Source organism: Cotesia typhae, unplaced genomic scaffold (assembly GCF_013202065.1).
Source record: "Cotesia typhae breed Kobodo isofemale line unplaced genomic scaffold, CoteBio_Ctyphae contig_37, whole genome shotgun sequence".
Taxonomy (NCBI): Eukaryota; Metazoa; Arthropoda; class Insecta; order Hymenoptera; family Braconidae; genus Cotesia; species Cotesia typhae.
Genome location: NW_027423745.1, coordinates 327,373 through 344,745, shown reverse-complemented (window position 1 = coordinate 344,745; position 17,373 = coordinate 327,373). Strand labels below are relative to the sequence as shown.

General features: G+C 30.7%; 1 protein-coding gene across 1 annotated transcript in view; it reads left to right on the top strand.

Moving 5' to 3' along the window:
- The window catches only part of LOC141526874 (neurexin 1-like), a 703,605-nt gene that overhangs the window by 380,705 nt on the left and 305,527 nt on the right, over positions 1-17,373 (top strand). Inside the window, exon 11 of the mRNA XM_074242012.1 lies at positions 1,115-1,223. Coding sequence (XP_074098113.1) covers positions 1,115-1,223 — 109 coding nt within the window. The remainder of the gene's footprint in view (positions 1-1,114; positions 1,224-17,373) is intronic.

Sequence of the window (17,373 nt, the reverse complement as noted above, 5' to 3'; positions counted from 1 at the left end):
GTAGTCGGTAAATTTACGGTGATTGAACTGAAATGTCCAGCGTATTTTTTTGTGACATGGCCATAATATACACGTATTTGTGTAGCATAATAACCGAATATTATAGGTGAAAGTATAATTGTTATCTTTCACAACTTCATCTATCAACGACGGTCAAATCACTCATTGTTGACGCATCTGTGACGATGAATTCATGATTTATTTAGTGTGAATTAATGACGATTCCGCAGTGACATCAACACCGCTAGGGGCATGGTTTATAGAGTACTCGGACTGGCTCACCGGCTAGGCATGGGTTCGAATCCCAAGCTGGTCTTAGAAACCATCTTGGTTGATATACGCCGCATAGACTAAGATTTTCACAACCCAAAAAGTCCCCAACGTACCATATCCAACAGTTAAAGTCGGCGATATGACCACAGCAGTTGAAACCGACTCTAAATAATAATTAATTAAAAAAAAACCTTCAATTAAAAAAAAAAAAAAAAAGTAAATCGATTGATTTTTCGCGGAGTTACAGCTATTTTTTTACAAGCACTTAAGCGGAACCGCGTTTTTTTTTTTTTTTTTTCATTAAAAAATGAATATCTCGTAAACTGTTGGTCCTAGAGACATCGGGTTTAGCTCATTTTATTCCTTATTTAATTTTTTAAATTTCATATGCAGCATGTCTCTACTCTTGCATAGTTTCCGAGATATTTTAATTTAAAGCTCAACGCTAAAACGCTATTTTTTAAACAGAAAAAAAAAACAAAACACTTCCCACATACATACAAATGTTCAGGATATTTTTCTGAGTATTTAAAAGAAAAAAAAATTCCAAAATCGGACCATTTTGTCGAAAAGTTACCAACAAATCCTTTTTTATTCTCAGGCCGACTGGACAACTGTTAGCTAATGAAAAATGTTATCCAGATCGAGATAAATAATCAGCTGCAGACAAAGACTAAATTTGTCAGACCCTTAGAATTTTTTTCTGTTGTAATAATTAAAAATCTCCGCTACTGCTAGTCATGATTAAGACAAATATAACGTTAGACTAACGACGTTAGTCAACATAATATTGAACAATATGCGTAAAAATTAAAATATTGCTTATTTATCTGTATTACAGACTGTACAATCCGGAAAAAATTTGAATGATAATATGTGGCACACTATTAAATTTTCGAGGCGAGCGAATTCTATGAAATTTCTGATAGATTCAGAACATCTTATCGAAGGTAAGTGACATCATCAATATTTTAATAAATTTACTATCTACCATTTATTCATTCAAATTCACAAAATCTGTGCATATGATTTAGTGAGGATGTGACTTATTTTGAATCATGATCAACAATAGATTTTTATAGATAAAAATTATACAGGGTGTCTCTGAAGTGGCGGGAGTAATTGTTGGGGTCGATAGAGAAAAAAATACTGAATCGAAAGTTCCTGAGCCAAAAATTTTTTTGGGCCATAGAATTTGAGTTATGAATTAAAAACGATAGCCAATCAGAAGCGCGCTATTCGAGAAATGAAAATGAGCGGGGAAGTAGAGGAGACGCGAGAGTGAGATGCTGCAATAGCAGCTTACTCGCTCACACAAAGCCGAGCATGAGAGGGGATTGTGACGCTATGAGCCGAGTACGTAAGTGTGAATGAGTGGATGTATGAGGTCGCAAGCGGACGGCTTAATGTATGAGTGTGTGTCCGTGTATCGCAGCATTATTGGAGGCGTTGTAACGCTGAATTAAAGCTAACCGGGTACTCTAAGACAGAGGAAAAAATTTTAATTTTTATTTTTATTCGAAAAAATTTAATAAAAATAAATAAAAAGGCCCAAGATTTAACTAGACCCACAGAAACGGAGAGTAAATTTTTAATTCTCATTTATTTTGCTGGGGATTATTTTCAAATACAAAAAAAAAAAAAGGCTAAGATTCAACTGGAATCTTAATTGCTTAATAAAAGGAGTAAAGTGTAATGATGTGAATGCAAACTAATAACATTAAAGTAAAGTTATCCTTGAACTGCCGAAACACCTGTAGATTTTTTTGAAATGATTTCTTTGCTAAGAAAAAGGGAAACTAAAATATCAAAATTACTAAAACGTGAATGCCATTTCTTTTTCATATTTTCTTCGACATTTTACCTGTCAGTGAATAAAAAGAATATTTAAATTGGAATATCAAAATTATAAGGACTTGAATTCAATGTTTTGTTAATTTATCATTTGACATTTTACCTATCAATTAAGTGATAAATAATTTAAATTAAAATATCAAAATTATCAGGGCTTGGGTGCGATTACTACTTAATTTGATACTTGGGATTTTACCCGTCAATTCATTAGAAATTTATTTCAATTATAAGATCAAAATTATGAGAACATGAGTGCGATTTATTTTTAATTTATTATTCAGGATTTTAACAGTCAATTGATTGATAAACAACTTTAATTAAAATATCAAAATTATCAGGACCTGAGTTCAATTTTTTTTTTTAATTTATTATTTATTTACCTGTCAATTAATTAAAAAATAATTTTTATAAAAATATCAAAATTGTTCGGACTTGAGTTCAATTTTTTCTTAATTTATAATTTGACATTCTACCTGTTAATTCACCGATAGATAATTCTAATAAAAATATCAAAATTATTCGGACTTGAGTTCAATTTTTTCTTAATTTATAATTTGACATTCTACCTGTTAATTCACTGATAGATAATTCTATTAAAAATATCAAAATTATTCGGACTTGAGTTCAATTTTTTTTTTTAATTTATCATTTGACATTTCGCTTGTTGATTAAGTGATTAATAATTTTAATAATAATATCAAAATTATCAGGACTCGAGAGCGATTTTTTTTTAGTATATTTTTTTACATTTTACCTGTCAATTAACTGATAAATAATTTCAATTAAAATATCAAAATTATTCGGACTTGAGTTCAATTTTTTTTTTTTTAATTTATTAGTTGACATTTTACCTGTTAATTAACTGATAAATAATTTTAATAAAAATATCAAAATTATCAGGACTCGAGAGCGATTTTTTTCAATTCCTTATTTGACATTTTACCTGTCAATTAATTAAAAAATAATTTTAATTAAAATATCAAAATTATTGGGACTTGAGTTCAATGTTTGTTTTAATTTATTTTTTGACATTTTACCTGACGATTAATTGAAAAATTATTTTACAGAATAATTCCCAGCAAAATAAATGAGAAATGAAAGTTTTCCATCCGTTTGGTTGGGTCCGGTTGAGTCTTGGGCAATTCCTTCTGTTTTCAAAAATTATTCCGAGCATAAGAAATAAGTAATAAAAATTTTCTATCTGTTCGTTTTGGTCCGGTTGAGTCTGGGGCCTATTTTCTTTTTGAAATAATTTTGTCAATTAATAATTGATAATAAATTTTTTCAATCAGTTTTTTATCGTCTTGTCAAGATTAGGCTGATTTTTGTTCAATAAATTTTTGTTTTGTTATTGAAAAGAGAAAATAAATTTTTTTGCATTCTTCTATTCTTGGCTCTGGTCGAGTCTTGGGCATTTTTTTCGTTTTTAAAAATAATTCCTAGCAAAATGAATGGGAAATAAAAGTTTTCGATCCGTTTGTTTGGGTCCGATTGAGTCTGGGGCCTATTAATTTTTTTAAGAATAATGTTGTTAATTAATAATTGATAATAAAATTTTTCAATCAGTTATTCGAAGTCTGTTTGAGATTGGGCCTTTCTTTTCAAGGAAAATTAATCTTGGTGATCAAGTAATAAAAATTTCTATCCGTTTATTTGGGTCCTGCTGCGTCTTGGGTCTATTTTTTTTTTTCTTAATAATTTAGTTAATTAATATTTAGAAATAAAATTTTTCGATTTATCTTTTTCGGGTCCGGTCGAGTCTTGGGCAATTTTTTTGTTTCGAAAAATAATTCCCAACAAAAAAACAGGAATAAAAGTTTTCTTTCCGTTTGTTTGGGTCCAGTTAAGTCTGGGGCCTATTTTCTTTTTTTTAAAAAATTTTGTTGATTAAAAATTCATTATAAAACTTTTCAATTATTTTTTCTTGCTCCAGTCGAGATCAGGCCCTTTTTCAAAGGAAAATAATTTTGCTGATTAAAAATAGAAAAACAAAGATTTTCAATTTATTTTATTTCGGGTCTGGTCGAGTCTAGGGCATTTTTATCGTTTTCAAAAATAATTTCCTGCAAAATAAATAAGTAATAAAAATTATTTATCCGTTTGTTTGGGTCCAGTTGAGTCTAGGGCCTCATTTGTTTTTTTAATTAGTTTTGATGATCAACAATAAAAAATAAAATTTTTGGATCATTTTTTCTGGGTCCGGTCGAAATTGAGCCTTTTATTATAAAAAAGTTAATTATGATGATTAAAAATGAATAGTAAAATTTTTTTATTCATCTCCCTTTCGGTCTGATGGAGTCTTGGGCATTTTTTTCGTTTTTAAAGATAATTTCCAGCAAATTAAGTAAGTAATAAAAATTTTCTATCCGTTTGTTTAAGTCCGGTTAAGTCTGTGGCTTATTTTCTTTTTTTAAATAATATTTGATTAATAATAAAAAATAAAATTTTTTAATTAGTTTCTCTTAGTCTGTTTGAGATTGGGCCTTGTTTCGAAAAGAAATTAATTTGGCTGATTGAAAATGAAAACAAAATTTTTCAATTTATTTTTTTTTTTGGGTCCGGTCGAGTCTTGGGCGATTTTCTTCGTTTTTAAAATAATTCCCATCAAAATAAATAAGTAATTAAAACTATCTATCTGTTTGTTTGGGTCCGGTTGAGTCTGCGGACTATTTTTTTTTAAATAATTTTGTTGATTGAAAATTAATAATAAAATTTTTTAATCATTTTTTTGCTCCAGTCGAGATTGGGCCTTTTTTAAAAAAGAAACAATTTTGCTGATTGAAAATAAGGAAAAAATTTTTGTACTGTTATTTTTTTGGATCCGATCGAGTCTTGGGCATTTTTTCGTTTTTAAAGATAATTTCCAGCAAATTAAGTAAGTAATAAAAATTTTTATCCGTTTGTTTGGGTCCGGTTGAGACTTGGGCCCATTTATTTTTTTATAATAATTTTGTTGATTGAAAATTAATAATAAAATTTTTCAATCATTTTTTCTTGCTCCAGTCGAGATTGGGCTCTTTTTTAAAGAAAAATAATTTTGCTGATTAAAAATAAAAATAAAATTTTTCATCCATCTCTTTTTGGATTCCAGTTGAATCTTAGCCTTTTTTTTTTTTGTATTTGAAAATAATCCCCAGCAAAATAAATGAGAATTAAAAATTTACTCTCCGTTTCTGTGGGTCTGGTTAAATCTTGGGCCTTTTTATTTTTTTTTATTAAATTTTTTCGAATAAAAATAAAAATAAAAATTTTTTCCTCTGTCTTAGAGTACCCGGTTAGCTTTAATTCAGCGTTACAACGCCTCCAATAATGCTGCGATACACGGACACACACTCATACATTAAGCCGTCCGCTTGCGACCTCATACATCCACTCATTCACACTTACGTACTCGGCTCATAGCGTCACAATCCCCTCTCATGCTCGGCTTTGTGTGAGCGAGTAAGCTGTTATTGCAGCATCTCACTCTCGCGTCTCCTCTACTTCCCCGCTCATTTTCATTTCTCGAATAGCGCGCTTCTGATTGGCTATCGTTTTTAATTCATAACTCAAATTCTATGGCCCAAAAAAATTTTTGGCTCAGGAACTTTCGATTCAGTATTTTTTTCTCTATCGACCCCAACAATTACTCCCGCCACTTCAGAGACACCCTGTATTGTTCCGTAATGTAAAAAATAACATATATTCATGAATTCGTATATCTACTGAGGTAGATCACGAGGACCGAGACCACTCTTAAGTGCCTAACTACTGGCGCACGCTCAAGTATACAACAGTGATAAATATTGTACAGTCGAAGCCTTGTACTTAACACCCTCTCTCAGAGTGATGCAAGCATACGCACTAATTCAAGTTTTCACATATATCTCTTCTCCTGTCTATATTTTTCACACATTTCCAGGGCTATTTTACGCTTAAGCCCTTTGTGTAAAGTTTTCACTAAAGAAATAAGCCAGCCTCTCATTATGTAAGTATTTTACACTCATAATACAACTTACATTCTGTTGATACACATAATTCTCTACAATACTTATTGCATTCTATTCATCATTCAGTATTATCGTCGCGTAAACACATTGCCTCTTCGTTGGCCTCCATTATTGCCATGTATTCCACCTTCATAGTTGAGAACAGTATTATTCTCTGTTTTCTTGTTTCCCAAAAAACAACAGAACCTGCCAATCCTGATCTGTATCCCGTATATTACTTACGATCCATCGAGTCTCCATCTCAGCTAGCATCTGCTAGAGCAAACAATTATAATATAAACATATATTCAGGAGAAGTCAAATAACATTCTGACTCGATAACAGCGTCAATAGGCTCACACATCTAACAGCGTTTCGACAATGATTCTATATATTTTCTCTGTCTCAGATAGCTAAGTATGTACTCACTGAACCCAAATCGTTCGTCTTAAGTGTCCTTGACATCAACTGTTTTGTCTTGCTAAACCAGGCGCAATCGTCGCCTGTCATCAATATAACTCAACAAAATGACGTTATGAAAATTTTTAAAATATTTTCATTTTATTGGACATGAATTTTTATTGTAACAAAAGAATTAAATATTCAAATTGAAACGAAATTGTTCGCTTTTTGGTCAGCCCTATTATGTATTTAGGGAGCCACCGGATTTCTATTCACAGCATTCAGAAATTGGACCAAAGCTTGGCGTAGGTCTACAGGGTCGTGAGAGATTGCTAGGAAGGAAACAGAAATCATTAAAAAAAGAAATTCATTTTCAAAACTCATTTTATTTAACTAACCCTTTCACAATAATAAAACCCCTTACAAAATAATTAACATTTGACTCTAACCCTTATCCCCTTATTCCCATCTGCGCTACCGACTCGGGCGTCTACGCAGCGGTTTCGATCAAAGTAAATTATTCTCGACGGTACCCTCATATGAAGCGACCATACCACGGTTTCTCAGCCTTATTCTCGTGTACCAAATTATTTCTTGATTCTAATTATAACTTTTGTCTTATGTTACTGAATCAAAATTTATTCTAAATCATTTGCGAGAACTTTGATTAATTTTTATTTCTAACGATTGTAACCAGGACGTTTTGCTCAGGTCCAGTTAGCCACCCCTTTCCTCTTTAGAAAGGGCGACACTGGGATTTTAGACACGGTGTCCCGGAAACCGGGGAAGCATGAGAGGGGAAAGACAGGGTCGTGAGAAGTCCGAGAAGGCTGTAAATAAAACTGAGAAAAATTATAACAAATTATATTGATTTATTCAATCAAATTACAAAACTTAACAATTAACTTATAACTAACTTAATTGTGAGAACCTCTCACCTACGCTGGCCCTTGCCAATTTTCTTATAACTAAATATCCACTTTTCTAAACCTCGTAACTCCGACGGAATACCTTAAATTATCAACATTTCCTCATCAACCTGACGGAATACCATAAAATACCAATTAATTACCTTGTCAACCTGACGGAATACCTATTTACATCGTCAACCTGACGGAATATCTATTTACCTCGTCAACCTGACGGAATACCAATTAAAACCTATCCCCGACTGCGCCCCCGACTCGGGCGTCTACGCAGTGGTTTCCTAACTTAATCCGTTGTACCCCCGACTCGGGCGTCTATACAACGTTTTTAAATACTCACTAAATTCCATACAAAAATCGTCCACCGGACGCTAACTCCATACACACTTTTCTCTAATTACTCAAATTTCTCCGAATTACTAATTATCTAAATTCCTTAAATTTTACGATTAACATTTCTTTAATAAAAAATACCAAATTCACTAATTTCATTCATTACCAAAATTATTCAATTAAATTCATTAACAATTTTCTCAATAAATTAATTAAATTCAGCCCAATGGCCTAGAATTAATTTTACAAAATTTCAAATTTCAAATTCTACAAATTTAAGAAGTCTCATTGAATATTCAAACTACATATATTCCAAAATGACCTTGACTATCTAACTTACACGATTGCTTCTACTATTTCAAATTTTATCAAGATAATTTTACTTAATTAATTTCTCATAACTAAAAGACTTGAAACAACTAATGAATGACGTTGATGAATAAATTACTTATAAGAGAATCTACTAAATTAAAAGTGACATCTGAGACAATAGCGATCATCAAGTGACAAAATTTTATTACAGTTAATTCGGCCTCTCAATTTACAAATTTCAGCTTGGCCTGAAATAATTGTAATAATAATACCTGACTTAACTTTTCCAACTCTCCAAACGTTGGGTGATGTCCTGGTGGAAACTGGCGAAATCAGCGGCTGGTTGGTCTCTCTCTCGTCTCGAATAAACTCTCTGGCTCCAAGTAAAGGGTTCCAAATTTCGGATCGTACATTGACTTCGTTCTTGATGGTCCTAAATCTCTTATTACACAGCACTACACTGACTCACTGTTTTGCCAAAAGCCTCACTTTCTCAAAGCGTCACTGGCTCAAAAGCGTTACTTGTTCCAAGGCCTGGCTCGAAAAGCCTCGATGTTTCTTTTGCCGGCTTTTTTATAACCTTCAGCTTCAAGTTCTCGAACCTTCCTATTGTCAACCCCGCTTCGTTTTTGGGACAGCAGTGGGGGCTTTCGATTTGCACGCCCGGTGACAATCCTGAACTACTTGTCAAAAATCGAACGGTAAGGGAAAACCCTTATTTATCGTGGCGTCAATAAGGTGGTCGATAACGACCATGGAAAGTTCAGTTTTCCCTGTTACACGATCTTACTAAAACTTTTTACTCAACCATCTTACTAATTTTAATCTACAAAAAATTGAACTAGTTTTACTCAGACTCAATAACCAAAGAACAGTTTTCACTTGGCACTGAAATCATGAAGTAGAAAACTGAAATATTTCCTGGTAAGATTAATCCAGATTCTGCCTACGTGACACAATTAACAACCCGGAATCATGCCTGGTATTATATTATTATATAATATAATATTATATTATATTATTATTATAGGAAAAGAATGTAACATTAAAATTTTAAAAATTAAATAGTTATATAACAATGAATCATAAATAATATTTAAGATAGACTAATAGTAATGAATTTTAAATAATAATAAATAATTAACTAATAATATGTTACGTCGAAAACGCAACTAAAATTTAATTATTTTTATCCTAGCTGTTAGGGTAATAGATAAGGATCTGAAGCTTTATGGGAAGGGGTTGATGTTTATAATATAAGAAAATGAATTCAATTTAATAAATATATTATAAAATTATCATACAAAGATTTGAATTATTAAAACAAACATAAAAATCTCAATTAAGAACTTACTTAAATGAACACTTTTGTAAAGAAACTTACCGTTTCTTTACATAATTGAAATTTACTTTACTAACAATTGTTTTTTTTTAATCTGACGCGTGGTTTCATTGAAACTTATAAAAACTTTTTCGATGTTAACACTAGGACGTCAGGACAACGAGAGATATTTTTGTTGAAAAATCGTAAAGGTGTCGAATTTTAGGGAGTTACTTATTTTTAATAGATGGGAGAAATAATGTCCAATTATTTTTCTAGTTCCTTGAGCCCTTGCCCTCTCTCTTAGATTTTTCTATAATGTTGCATGAGTCCCCTCTACTTGGGTCAGAGTACAATATCGCTTCTCCTTTACTCTTATGCTCTATTATACATCTATGTGTTTGTGTATACGTAAGCGCATCTATGCATAGACAAAGGCATACATGTGTACTATTTTACATTAAATTATTTACTGTGACCAAATTTTTATATGAAATTAGTTAGATAAAAATTAATTTGTGCATAGATTATAAATTATCATTAGTTTCTTATATCTAAATTTTTTTTTTTATTTAAGTCGTTATTTTATTCGAAAATAAAAGAAAACATTCATTTATTTTTTTTTGTTTAAACTTAAATTATAGTTATTAAATTTTGTTCCTTAAATTATCAACATATATTTTTTTTTCTGTTGATAATAGAATTATCATAACATTCCTTTTTATTTTTTCTTTTATCATTATTTATTTTTATTTTATTTAAACTATTGTTTATATATACATTTATTTTGTTATCGAAAACTTCTATTTCGGATCTCGACAAAGTTTAAAATTCCATTAGGGTATTTGTTCAGACTCAAATCCGATAGTATGGTCAGGCCCAACTAAAACTAAATTTTTCAAATAAGTTTCTTTAGAAAATGCTATTGATAAATTTGAAGATAACAAAAATTTAAAAATAAAATAAATGTATGTAATTAGTTGTAAGAACATAAAACTATTTATGAATAATTAAATTCCATTTGTTACAAAAAAAAAAATGTCGCACGTTGAGTCCGACATAACAAATAAATATGTAAATGATAATAAGTAACTAAATGATAAATAATAATAACTAATTAAATAATAATAAATTTTAATCAATAGTAAATAATTAAATAATGATGAGTATTTAAATGATAATAAGTAATTAAGTAATAATTAATAAAAATGATTCAATAATAATAAATAAGTAAACAACAACAAATAGTTAAGTGTTATGTCGACCTCAAATTCTTTCTTTTAAAAATTTAAATCACCCGCGCAGTCGGAACACTTTTTCATGCACGAAAGCCACAATAAAATATAAGCTATGCGACTGCTGGTTGACTAGCGGGGACTTTTGCAATCTCAGCACCGCGAGTATTTAAAAAGGCGATCAAGAGCCAACGCCTCGTCTTTGTTAATTAATTCGACTTCCGCGTTTAGTTGACGGGCCCGTGCCTTGTAAAAGTCCCTTATTTTAATTTGCGCTGCACTTAAGACGAGTTCAGACTCGGTTCAACCGGCAGGCCACGTATTAGTTATTAAATACAACCATAGAGAACCGGAATCTCAAAGTTCTAATTTGTTCTGCACTTAGGCGAGAATCCGGCCAATAAGTTTAATTAAAATATCTCTAAAAGCTAAATTTGCGCACTTTACCCTACGGGGAACGGGAGGACGTTAGCTCAATCAAATTATTAAAATTCATTAAATTAAATTACGTAAAAATCAAATTTGTGAAAGTGTAAGTTTTAGCGTTTATAGAAATAAATCTAAATAAAAGTGAAACCAGTTTTAAATCAGTTCATTTCACGAAATAAGAAGCCCGTAAAATAAGCAGCCCACCCTGGTTAAAAATATTGATTGAAAAGGATTGAAAATGATGAAATTAGAATACTTTTGAATAATTTCAATTCTTTTTCATGTATATATAGATATACAGTTCACATAGGGTGACTGATTCCGAATACTTTTCCATCAATATTTTTAATCAGGGCAATTCCATCCTAATCCATCCGCTGCAAGGACCAATCACAGGGCCCAAGTCAGGAAAAGGCGCTAACAGCAGCCCCGGAATTACGGATTCAGTAATAACTAAAAATCCTGCAAAGAGTAAGTACATCTATTCTCAATAAAATCCGTAATCAGTCTCAAACGAAGGCGTGGTAAATTCGTCCGTCGAAAACGTCCCACATAAATAATTGAACAACGGAATTAAAACCTCCGTTGTGTATTCTTTAAACTGTTAGTCCAAACCTCCACCGTTTACGCTACCACTTAAACGCCCTTGGACATAACATAAGTAATAATAAAAGATAAAATACTTTTAAAATAAAAAATATACTAAATAATTTTCAAATATCAATAAATAATTAAATAAATACCTTTTAAATAATAATTAATAAGATTAAATGTATTATAATAAATAATTACTTAAATAACTAATAATAGTTAGTTTACTCGAATAATTATAGAAATGACCAATAGAAATAAGAAAATAGCAACTATTAATTAATTAAAACGAATTAGTTAATAACATTAAACAAAATATAAATGACTTAGTTAACATAAAAAAATGTCTATGTGTGTATTGATGTGTGCATGTAAATGTGCTTACATACACGCCAATGCATAGATGCACATATAGTCTATAAGTTAGGGAGAGAGGGATAGCGTGCCCTCTCGGCCTGAAGAGGGGAGTTCAGGCGAACATCTTCGGAAAAGCCGAAAGAGAAGGTAGAATCCAAGGGAAATAGGCCGCTAATTGATTACTGTTTTCCCCCAAATAGTACTTTTTCAAAACCCCAAATTCGAGTCCCTGAGATCCTCGCATGAACTCACTCTCTTCGTCCTCCAGAACTCGCCCAGTGCGGATCGCCAACTTACTTGTAAAATTCAGTGGTTGTTCACTTGAATTTGGAGTATCATTTAAAATCAAATCAGTGTTAACAGAATTTAAGTAATACCAAAGTAGTTTGAGTAGATTAAACCAACGGCTCAATTCTGCGGACTCATTCAGGCGGAATTCAAGGTTTGAAAAATCATTTACTTAATTTATAGGTAAAATTCTGTAACACGGCGAGTAAAATCTCAATAACGTTGAGCCAATTAATTTAGTAAAATTAATTATATTTAAGATCAAAATTAAATAGTTTTGTAATATCAAACTTTGTACTTTTATATCGAAATAAATCGTTAATTTTAAATATTATAAAAATCATTTCAACAATATTATCCTTTACAAACCTTTTGAGTCCCGGTCTAGAAGCTTCGGCTTGGATCAAAAATAAATAAAATAATAAATTACGTTCATAATTTTGGACGTAACAATTTGGCGCTCGAACAGAGACAATGAAGTGCTTGTTGAGATAATATTTGAATAAAAAATAAAATTTTTAAAGATTTTGAAAGGAATTTTGAATTTTTAAGGAAATAATATTAAAACAGTGAATGTCCGTCATGCATATTTGATATTAAAAATAATAACTCTTGAGATCTCGTGACAGTTTACAGAATTTCACCTGATACTACTGCATGTAGTACTGAAATTTTCATTTATTATTTACATTTTTCTATCACAATCATTTATCACATAAATAGTCATCAGTGATTTTGTTTAACATATTCTTTTAAAGATTTTCTAAAATACTTCAATCTATCTTCACTTCTTACATTGATAGGTAGAGTATTATACCATTCATAACCCTAGTAAGTTGAACATTTTTCAGCAGTGTATGTCTGTGTTTTATTGATAACTAAATTAGAGCCTGATCTGGTGTTGTAGTTATGAGTTTTATCTATTTTAATAATTTATTTTACCTGAATTTCCAGTTTTCTATTTAATTGTAATTTGTGTCTTAATATACAAGTATTGAAAATTGTTCTTTGCCCGACACTTATCCAACTAATTGTTTCAAGAATATCACTTACTCTGGTGTATGTATTAAGACTTACTTGAATTCAAAACAATAAGGAAAATATAATTGACATATACTCAATTGAAGTAACCATAATAAAGAATGGATATCTTATTTATTTAAATTAGCGTCGAATACGTATAAATACCAAAATTTTTGAAATTATTAAAATTTTTCTTTGTAAATATCGTGACAGCGATTTATTTTTGACATTGAATCATTTATTCTCTCAAGCATATCATGATATAATTCATTTATCTAAAGCCAACTTCACTATCATTATAATTATAATTCATTTCCGATTACTAATAATTATTAGTAATCGCAAATGAATTAGTTACAATAAATTGCGTCAAATACCATTTTATGATTATTAATAATCTCAGATTCATTAACTTATAGAAAGTGTGTTTGAAATAAATAAAATTGAATAATTATTATTATTTGATATACTCTTTCCGATCTCTAATAGTTTTATTATCGTTTTCTGTTCAAGTCTTCAATTTAAAGTTAATCGCGTTCTTCACGCAACATTTATAACATCCCGCTGAAAAATCGGGAAGTTATTAATTTTACTCCGTTTTTCGAAAATCGTGTTTTTAATGGATGTTGACGTTTTGAGGTCCTAGGAAGTCTCCTCGAATGTTTCTGCGGTGATGTCCGTATATCTTTGTGTGTGTGTGTGTGTGTGTGTGTGTGTGTGTGTGTGTGTGTGTGTGTGTGTGTGTGTGTGTGTGTGTGTGTGTGTGTGTGTGTGTGTGTGTGTGTGTGTGTGTGTGTGGTCGTATGTAAATCTCTTATAACTTTTGAACGGCTCGACCGATTTGATCGCGGTTGGTGTCATCCGAAAAAGCTCGACCAAACTTAGATTTTAAATACAATTTAGATCGATTCGAACCGGTATAGTTTGAGAAATCTAAAAAATACTAAAAAAAAAAAATTTTTGAATGTGGTTTTTATAGAATTACTTTTAAACGACAACTGATCAATTCCAAAAACTAATCAGCTCTCAACATCAAGAAACCATGTTGATCGCCGCTAGCCCGGTCACAATCGATTCATTCATTTGTGAGTTATCGTTGTCGAAAAAAAACAGAAAAAAATGTTTTTTCGAAATTACATCGAAATTCCTACTTCGATCGATTGAAACTCAAAGACTCTTTATGAGGCCTGAAAAACTGCGTCGAATGCCACCAACCGCGTAAAAATCGGTTAATTCATTCAAAAGTATTTTGGTTTTAGAATTTAAGGAATAATGTTATATTAAACTTTTACCAGATTTTTGAGCTTGGAGTAAGTACAATTTTGAGCGCTTAAATATAAAATTAACGGGAAGTTGCAGAGATGGTCTTTAGGGCCAACCGTTTTTCTATTTTTTTTTTTTTTTTATAATATTACTTTGTTAAACCATTTTAGAATCTTACAATTATGGGTTAATTTTGACCAATAACTTTCAGAAGAAAAATGATTAACTAACCAATAGTTTAGACTGAATCGACCTAGTAGAAAATTTGAAATCAAAATATATTTGCCTCAACATTATATAGAATATACTCGAAGATGATTTATAGAATATTATTATTTAATAACTTTCTACTTTCATTCTTACGATTCCTCTGAATTTAATTAAAAACTGAATTTGTTATTACAATTTATTCATTTTGACAGTTATTAAAGCAACGGTTACCATGGTAATAGTAACCATAGTAATGGTAACCACAGTAACGGTAACCATGGTAACGGTTGTGGGAGAGGGTAGGGTGGGGTTGAGTTCGATAATTGATAGGTGCCACTGATGGTTTCTTAGAGTGGAGAATCGAAATGATATTTTATCCCCCCCAAAAAAAAGCGAGAGAGATAGGGAAGACACTGAACATTTTTCAGTATCTAAATGTATATAGAAGATTTAAAACCTTTATTACTATTTAAATTCTTCATTAATGATTTTACTTCTGCAAAGAATACAGACTCAAATTCATGCGATTTCAAATTTGAATTCAAATTATCGTTATTTACAATATTACTACAATATTACGTACAATATTACTATTTATAGTCTAGTCAACAAGTGCCTTTTAGGTCAAAATTTTTTCGAAGGCTCGGAAAAATATGATTGAAGTGTCATTCGATTCGTTATCACATCTAGAAAGTTTTTGAAAAGTTTGAAGATGCGCTCGCAAAAATTACAAAAGTTATAAACAATTAACTAAAAAAAAGGGGGGTTTAGTTTTTTGCTTATATCTCAAAAACTCTTTGAGATATCCAAAATTTGAAAAAAGTTCCAAAAAGAGTAGGAAATTTCTTAAAAAAAGTCTCGACTCCCGGAATTTCGTGATAAATATTTATAATTTTCACAGAGGGCTGTGAAAATTATAAAACATAATTTATCATTTATGTTTTTTTTTTATTTAATAAAAAGAAAACCCTTTTTTTCTTTTAAACAAAAAAATTTTCTTTTCATTCACTCCCTTTCCCCAAAAAAAGGTAATTTAGTTATATAAGTAGGTTTAATTTAGGCTAAGATAGGGGGAAAAAAATTCTTGAAGTTAGGTCTTGAAAGGGGGTAAGAGGGAGAGGATTGTGATTATAGATGTGTGTGTGTGTGAATATGAATACGAAAGAGGGTACGGATATGTATGCGTTGTATGTTATACCCACGCGGTAACACAGCTGTGGGCGTGGCTTGCCGAGAGACGGTCGCAATGGAGCGGGCGTCGGTAAGCTACTCCGCTTGACTTAGCAGCCCGTTATAATTAACGCCAGATGACTCTTCTTGTTCTCTTTCTTATTTTACTTGTAATTATTAAATATTAAACGTTTAAAATAATCATTTTTTTTTTCAAAAAAATTTGTATGAGTGACGTTAGCTCTAAAATATAAAAAAAAAATTTTTTTTTGTATATGGAAATTGTTGGGTGTATATATTTAATATTTTGATATAATAATAATATTAATAGATAATAATATGGTTATATATAATAATTGGTTACATATATGTGATAGAAATTTAAATAGTGTATAATTGGATTCTTTATGTAAGTTTTATATAGATTAAATATAGAGTGTAATTAACTAGTTGAATAATTTGATAATATATAGGAAAAAAATTTTTGAATGATATAGTGATAGTAAAATGGAAGAACAAGTTTTTTTTTTTTTTTTGTGGAATTTATAGAAATAAAGTTTTGAAAAAGAATCTAGATAAAAAAAAAATCGAGATTTTGCGCTGTTTTCACTTGTCCCCTCAAGGCCGGGGGTAATGTTATCTTCGGTCTTGTGAGTCTTCCGGTCGCAAAAAAGTTTTGTGAATTAAATAAAAAAAATTTTTGTAGATTAAGAGAAAATTTGTCTTTCATTTTACTATCTCTTTTCTCTAGAAATATTTATGTGGAAACCGTTGGCTCGTTTTTGGCTATTTTAAAATTTCATAAGGCAAAATGTCATTGGAAGGTTTTTATTATTAATGTTTTACGTTATCAATTTTCGGTTTGCCGCAAATGAGCCATCGGTTTTATGATTAACAATTCTTTTAAGTTGGTCTTATTTTCTACGATGTTGATGTTCGATTTATGTCTAGATCGGTGATTTGTAGTCTCTTAGTCGGAATGTTTTCTTTTTTTTTTGGTTTCTCGACAGTCTCAGGCGCATCTTCAGTCGTTGTTTGCTTACTCGGCGGACTTCCTTCTTCGTTGGTTTCTGATTTCTCTGGAAGTGATTCGTTGGCTTTCGACGGTGATGACGTTTTTTCTTCGGCTGTTTTTAGTTCTATAACGACTGGCTTTTCGATTATTTTGTTGTTGTGTCGCGGTTTTAGTATGCATCGACGAATGAGTTTTTGTATGGCGAACCCGCTTATAATGATCGATAATATTCCAATTGTTGATACCGATCCGATGGTTATTTTCTTATTGATTTATTCTTTTTGGTGATTTAGTGCTATTAATGACATTTTTTCTTCATTTTCTTCTAGCTCTTGACCCCAAGGTTCGAATTTGTCGATGATTGTAGCTGGGTCTGAAAAGTCTGTCAGTAGATTGGGAGTTT